The sequence below is a fragment of the Telmatherina bonti genome, assembly GCF_933228915.1.
Source record: "Telmatherina bonti genome assembly, chromosome: 4".
NCBI lineage: Eukaryota > Metazoa > Chordata > Actinopteri > Atheriniformes > Telmatherinidae > Telmatherina > Telmatherina bonti.
Window position 1 is genome coordinate 4,688,868 of NC_136622.1, and position 6,795 is coordinate 4,695,662.

At 48.9% G+C, this 6,795-nt stretch overlaps 1 protein-coding gene across 1 annotated transcript; it reads left to right on the forward strand.

The window, feature by feature from the left end:
• The first annotated feature begins 404 nt into the window (after positions 1 to 404).
• rpl10 (ribosomal protein L10) lies at positions 405 to 3,420 on the forward strand. Its single transcript, XM_079239392.1, has 6 exons — positions 405 to 526; positions 1,068 to 1,126; positions 2,249 to 2,356; positions 2,544 to 2,682; positions 2,839 to 3,001; positions 3,228 to 3,420. The coding sequence occupies exons 1-6, from the start codon at positions 504 to 506 to the stop codon at positions 3,381 to 3,383; spliced, it is 648 nt and encodes a 215-aa protein (XP_079095518.1). The 5' UTR covers positions 405 to 503; the 3' UTR covers positions 3,384 to 3,420.
• Positions 3,421 to 6,795: the final 3,375 nt, after the last annotated feature.

Sequence of the window (6,795 nt, forward strand, 5' to 3'; positions counted from 1 at the left end):
GTAAACCTAAAGGTTTTATTGTACATTTGCATCAAACTTTGACTACAAGCGAATAAAGAGCAAACCCAAACTCTTCGCGAAGTCAGCTAGGTTTACCAGGTCTTGACAGCAGATGGCGCTCATCTGCTTCTAAAGCGCTTCTTGTAAAACTACATTTCCCAGCATGCACTTTCAGCGTTCAAACCGTCAAACTAACTTTCAGTATTTTTCACAACCACACTCATTATATTTAATTTTATATATAGATCATTAACGACTAATAAACACACCGACATAAAAACTAATTTGACAACTAAAATGAAGTCCTTTTTTTGTGCCGACCTCCGCCGTCATGACGAGGCGGAAGTAGTTTCTTCTTCCTTTCCGCCATTAGGTGAGTGCGTGGTGGAGCGCTTCTCCTCCGCTCTTCGTCACTCAGACAGATTTAAAGTTATTTTTCGCACATATTAGATTAGGTTTGATTAAATAATACGTTTTTGTTTGTTGTTTTACAGGCTGTAACCATGGGCCGCCGACCAGCCCGCTGGTAAGTCCGTCTTCCAGCGCTTAGCGAGCGGGGCCGAAACGGCGGAAAATGGCAGCGACGCCTGGCTGAACCATGTGCTTACAGCCGGTCCTCCGACTGGCACTCCGGCCGGCCCTGCGACACGCGGGCTGGGGTTACATTAAAGCAAACTATCTGCTTTAGAAACGCATAGTTCTGGCTGTTATATTGCCGGTAGCGGCATTGTCATTGTGTTATGTTGGTCACGTATAGCTTTAGCACGTTGAGCTAAAGGTAGGAAATGCTAACACCCAGGTCGGTCTTCAATGGAAATATGGTTTATTCAGGAGGGATAAAACCTTCCACTGCCGAGGAATAAATATATTTTATAACAAGGAAATATTACCTTAAACCATTGGGTATGATTTTAAACAGCCTGTAGTTCAGCTTGTGCATGTTAACATAGATACACAACCCGATGTAAAAACTCTTATCCTGCACATATCTTTCTTTGTTGAGGCCTGTCGGAGACAAATGGGGATTATTTTATGGTATTTTACTGTGTACCTTTTCTTTCCTGTAGCTACCGCTACTGCAAGAACAAGCCCTACCCCAAGTCTCGCTTCTGCAGGGGAGTACCTGGTAAGCCCATCATCATCATCATCATCATCATCCTCCTCATGTCATGCTGTCCTGAAAGCTGGAAGGTGGATTGATAAGTCAGCATGTGCTGAGTTAAGTTATGAGGCATCATTCAGCTGCTTTGTCATCACGATCAGCATCTGAATGGAGCTTTATTCTGTTAGTGGTTCTCTCAGACAAGCTTTATACGTTCATGTTCCTGTTTAATTACTACACTCACATTTCCAGATAAAATGCAAAACGATGCTTTGGTTTAATTAGTTTTTTTATCCTGATGAATGATAATATAAAAGTTCTGTCCAAACTTTCCTACTCAACAGGTTTTCCTGTATGATGATCAGCATTGAAGGCTTTTTAATCTCATTTGAGCCAAGTGATGCAGAGAAAGTTCTTCCCACGGTGTTTTAGGTTGTCATGAACGGGTGTTCTATTAGAATTTACCTGGAAAGAAGTTAAAAAGTAAAAATCAGTCCAGTGATTTGACATAAAATCTTTACCAGCTGTGAAAAGGCAGGAACGGTGTATTTAAAGCTGTTTACTAACCACAATCACAGCAGGCTGGATAGGAATAATTAACATGTTATTACTCTGTCGGTGGGAAAAGAAGAAAACTTAAATGATCTAGCATTTAGAAGAAATTAATCTCTCTGGTTTACAGAAAAGACTTAGCCATATTTACGTGACACGATGCAATCCCAGACATGGTTCAGTCACACCTAATAGAAACTCCTCGCTGAGATGTCGGACGCTCTGACAAACATTAACAGAATGAAAGTAATGTTTTTCCTGCTGACGTTTATGTTAAAGTTTTGTTTTGCTCCTGAAGACGCTCCAGCGTTCCTGCAGCTTATTAAGCCGACCAGTTCTGCTCATGTACAGCTCTGGTGTGCAAAGGCTGCAGACAGCAACTCTCTGGTTGTGTATGTCCTCAGCTGGGAGGTGCTGAGTGCTTTAAGGGACCACTGAGACAAACCAGTAGCTCTGCACTGACTGGGTCAGCTGAATGTCTGTGTGGCGTCGTGCTCTTACTGGTTAGACTGGTTTGGAGGGTTTATTATTTATGTGGCTGAAGTGTTTCGTGGAGTCTTCTTACCTTCAGTGCTGACTTTTCATTCTCCACAGATCCTAAGATCAGGATCTTTGACTTGGGCAGGAAGAAGGCCAAGGTAGACGAGTTCCCTCTGTGCGGTCACATGGTCTCTGATGAGTACGAGCAGCTGTCCTCAGAAGGTAGGCGTTACGACCCGACACATACCTCTACTGTTAGAGATGGAGCTTGTTTATTCTCTCCCAGCGTGGGAGTTAAACAGACGCTTCATGCTTCAGTTAAAGGAAACTGTCTGCAGTCTGGATCTATAGACATAAAGAGAAACTAGAAGCTGTCATTAATTCTCCCTCCTCGACTTTCCCCCTGAAGCTCTGGAGGCTGCACGTATCTGTGCTAACAAGTACATGGTGAAAACTTGTGGTAAGGACGGGTTCCACATCCGCATGCGTCTGCATCCCTTCCACGTCATCCGGATCAACAAAATGTTGTCCTGCGCCGGGGCTGATAGGTGAGAACCCCACACTTCCTGCTCATAGAACCTGCTTTCTGGGCGTTTGGACCTTTTGGATGATCCATCATTTGGAAATGTTTTGTATATCGTCTTTTTTCCAAATCAAATCCTGGAAATGTTTGTTTGATCATCGTCTCCTGTCGTGTTTGTCAGGCTCCAGACTGGAATGCGCGGTGCTTTCGGGAAGCCTCAGGGCACCGTGGCCCGTGTGCACATCGGTCAGGTGATCATGTCTGTGCGTACCAAGGCCCAGAACAAGGAGCATGTGGTCGAGGCTCTGCGCAGAGCCAAGTTCAAGTTCCCCGGCCGCCAGAAGGTAAAGGCGCTCATAAAGGCTGAGAAGCTCTGCAGCTTATTAAGCCGACTGGTCTCGCTGAGGTGCGGTTCTGGTGTGCGAAGGCTGCAGACAGCAACTCTCTGGTTGTGTATGTCCTCAGCTGGGAGGTGCTGAGTGCTTTAAGGGACCACTGAGACAACGTTTTTCAGCTACGTCTTCCTGATGCGTTTCCTTTACTGATTCCTGTTTGTGCTTTGATCTTCAGATCCATATTTCCAAGAAGTATGGCTTCACCAAGTTCAACGCCTGCGACTTTGATGACATGATGGCAGAGAAGCGTCTGATTCCTGATGGCTGTGGGGTGAAGTACATCCCCAGCAGAGGCCCTCTGACCCGCTGGAAGGCCCTGCATGCCAACTAGATTATCAGTCAGTTAATAAATGTGGGTTTGACTACGACTGCTCTGACTTTGCTCTTCTTTGGCACCGCGCCGACACGCCTGCTTTATTCAGACAAGGTTTTGAACTGTCTGAATCTAAACGTTTCATTGTTCTGATAGCTGCTCAGGTTGTACGACAGCTCAGTGTTTTGCAGGAAACATTAAGGACACGTTTCAAAGATTAATCTGAAAAATGTTCCCATAACAAGCTGAGGCGGTGGTGCAGGAGGTGCATGTGTTACAGATGTCGACGGGAAACTCGACTCGGCCTGTCCGGAGAGGGAAAAGCCACGGCAGCTGACTTCTAACATAAAGATGAAATAAGATTGTGGTCGGACGTCAGCTTTTCTGCTCACTTGTTCCACATCTTAGTGGTTTAACTGACCGTCCTTTCTGATGCTCCCATTATCTGATATTTCCATCGTTTAGGATGCAACAGCCGTTACCATATTCTGTCCAGATGTTTCTGTACGTCATCAGGCTACGTTCCATGTGTTCTTATTCTGCCACTAAGCTGTTGTAACCTCCAGCTGCAGATTTTGCAGCTGCTCGTGGAAGTTTTAGGTCATTTCTACCAGACTGTTTCACATGAGCAGTTCTAGCAGAGCCGCAGATGAGTCCAAACCATGTGATGTGGGGCGTCGACCACCAGCCAACAACCTGTTGGCGCCTCCTGACAAGCTTCAGGCACAAGTTTGAACATTTTCATCCTGTGAGGAACGCAGGCTTTGGGTGGATGTCTGCATCGAAGGGCTTCAACATCGTCATAAAATGTTTGCTTCAGAATAAAACGGATGAACATGGTTGGATAGTTTCCTATACTTCAATCTACAAACCACCTGCAGTCCAGCTAAATCTGATCTGTTTACAAGATGGAATGTCATGTTGCACATTTCCATAAATATCTGTATGTTAATAGATCCTGTTATGTTTGCAGCTTCTGATTTATTTCAAATCCAGACATTTCATCTTTTCAACATGACATTTCAGTGTCTAGTAGTTTAAACTGGTTTTATGTGAGTTTATTTTATTTCCACCTTGTAGTCTGACAGTATTTATGAGCAGTGGTCACACTACACAACTGTATCAGCAAACGGCATCAAAATGTTGCCTGGAAATCTGTTTTTACCTCAAACTACAGTCTGCAACCACATTTCCCGTTAACACGTACTGGTCACCCTCTGAAAAGCTTTAAAGTCCTCCTGAAAAGTGAACACACGTCATGCAACATACACATGTTTTCAGAAGATGTCCATGTTCAGTCTGTCAGTTCCTTCTCTTTGCTCAATCCATGATGATGTGTTGGACCGGTTTACGGTTCTTTGCCAACATGCGGGTCAGGTTGCAGGTTCTACATAAACAGTCGGGTCCAGATTTCCATAGGAGGTGTAGACGGGTCGGTCTGGTCAGTGTAATGCATTTGGGTGCGTTCTGATGGGTAAAACTGGACCCATGCAGGTCCTGGTTTTCTGAACACATGCTGCTGGTTTCATTTTTCCTCTCAAACAATGATCTTCCTGTTTGGTTGCTGGATAGTCCTGCAGGCGGACCGAGACGGTCCGCCTGCAGGACCAGAGACCAGAGACCAGAGACCAGGTCTGGTCTCTGGTCTGAATCCAGACCAGAGACCAGACCAGGGACCAGACCAGGGTCCAGACCAGGGATCAGACCAGGGACCAGACCAGGGTCCAGACCAGGGATCAGACCAGAGACCAGACCAGGGATCAGACCAGGGACCAGACCAGGGATCAGACCAGGGACCAGACCAGGGACCAGACCAGAGACCAGACCAGAGACCAGACCAGGGTCCAGACCAGGGTCCAGACCAGGGATCAGACCAGAGACCAGACCAGGGACCAGACCAGGGTCCAGACCAGGGATCAGACCAGGGACCAGACCAGGGTCCAGACCAGGGATCAGACCAGAGACCAGACCAGGGATCAGACCAGAGACCAGACCAGGGTCCAGACCAGGGACCAGACCAGGGTCCAGACCAGGGACCAGACCAGGGACCAGACCAGGGATCAGACCAGGGTCCAGACCAGGGACCAGACCAGGGATCAGACCAGGGACCAGACCAGGGTCCAGACCAGGGACCAGACCAGGGACGTCATGCAACATACACATGTTTTCAGAAGATGTCCATGTTCAGTCTGTCAGTTCCTTCTCTTTGCTCAATCCATGATGATGTGTTGGACCGGTTTACGGTTCTTTGCCAACATGCGGGTCAGGTTGCAGGTTCTACATAAACAGTCGGGTCCAGATTTCCATAGGAGGTGTAGACGGGTCGGTCTGGTCAGTGTAATGCATTTGGGTGCGTTCTGATGGGTAAAACTGGACCCATGCAGGTCCTGGTTTTCTGAACACATGCTGCTGGTTTCATTTTTCCTCTCAAACAATGATCTTCCTGTTTGGTTGCTGGATAGTCCTGCAGGCGGACCGAGACGGTCCGCCTGCAGGACCAGAGACCAGAGACCAGAGACCAGGTCTGGTCTCTGGTCTGAATCCAGACCAGAGACCAGACCAGGGACCAGACCAGGGTCCAGACCAGGGATCAGACCAGGGACCAGACCAGGGTCCAGACCAGGGATCAGACCAGGGACCAGACCAGGGTCCAGACCAGGGATCAGACCAGAGACCAGACCAGGGATCAGACCAGGGACCAGACCAGGGATCAGACCAGGGACCAGACCAGGGACCAGACCAGAGACCAGACCAGAGACCAGACCAGGGTCCAGACCAGGGTCCAGACCAGGGATCAGACCAGAGACCAGACCAGGGACCAGACCAGGGTCCAGACCAGGGATCAGACCAGGGACCAGACCAGGGTCCAGACCAGGGATCAGACCAGAGACCAGACCAGGGATCAGACCAGAGACCAGACCAGGGTCCAGACCAGGGACCAGACCAGGGTCCAGACCAGGGACCAGACCAGGGACCAGACCAGGGATCAGACCAGGGTCCAGACCAGGGACCAGACCAGGGATCAGACCAGGGACCAGACCAGGGTCCAGACCAGGGACCAGACCAGGGACCAGACCAGGGATCAGACCAGGGATCAGACCAGGGACCAGACCAGAGACCAGACCAGGGACCAGACCAGGGATCAGACCAGGGTCCAGACCAGGGACCAGACCAGAGACCAGACCAGGGACCAGACCAGGGATCAGACCAGGGACCAGACCAGGGATCAGACCAGGGTCCAGACCAGGGACCAGACCAGGGACCAGACCAGGGACCAGACCAGGGATCAGACCAGAGACCAGACCAGGGATCAGACCAGGGACCAGACCAGGGATCAGACCAGGGTCCAGACCAGGGACCAGACCAGAGACCAGACCAGGGACCAGACCAGGGATCAGACCAGGGACCAGACCAGGGATCAGACCAGGGT

Coding starts and splice junctions, on each gene's coding strand:
- rpl10 (XM_079239392.1), top strand. CDS start 504: ATGGGCCGCCGACCAGCCCGCTG. Junction 527..1,067: donor GGCCGCCGACCAGCCCGCTG/GTAAGTCCGTCT, acceptor TCTTTCCTGTAG/CTACCGCTACTGCAAGAACA. Junction 2,683..2,838: donor TCCTGCGCCGGGGCTGATAG/GTGAGAACCCCA, acceptor CGTGTTTGTCAG/GCTCCAGACTGGAATGCGCG.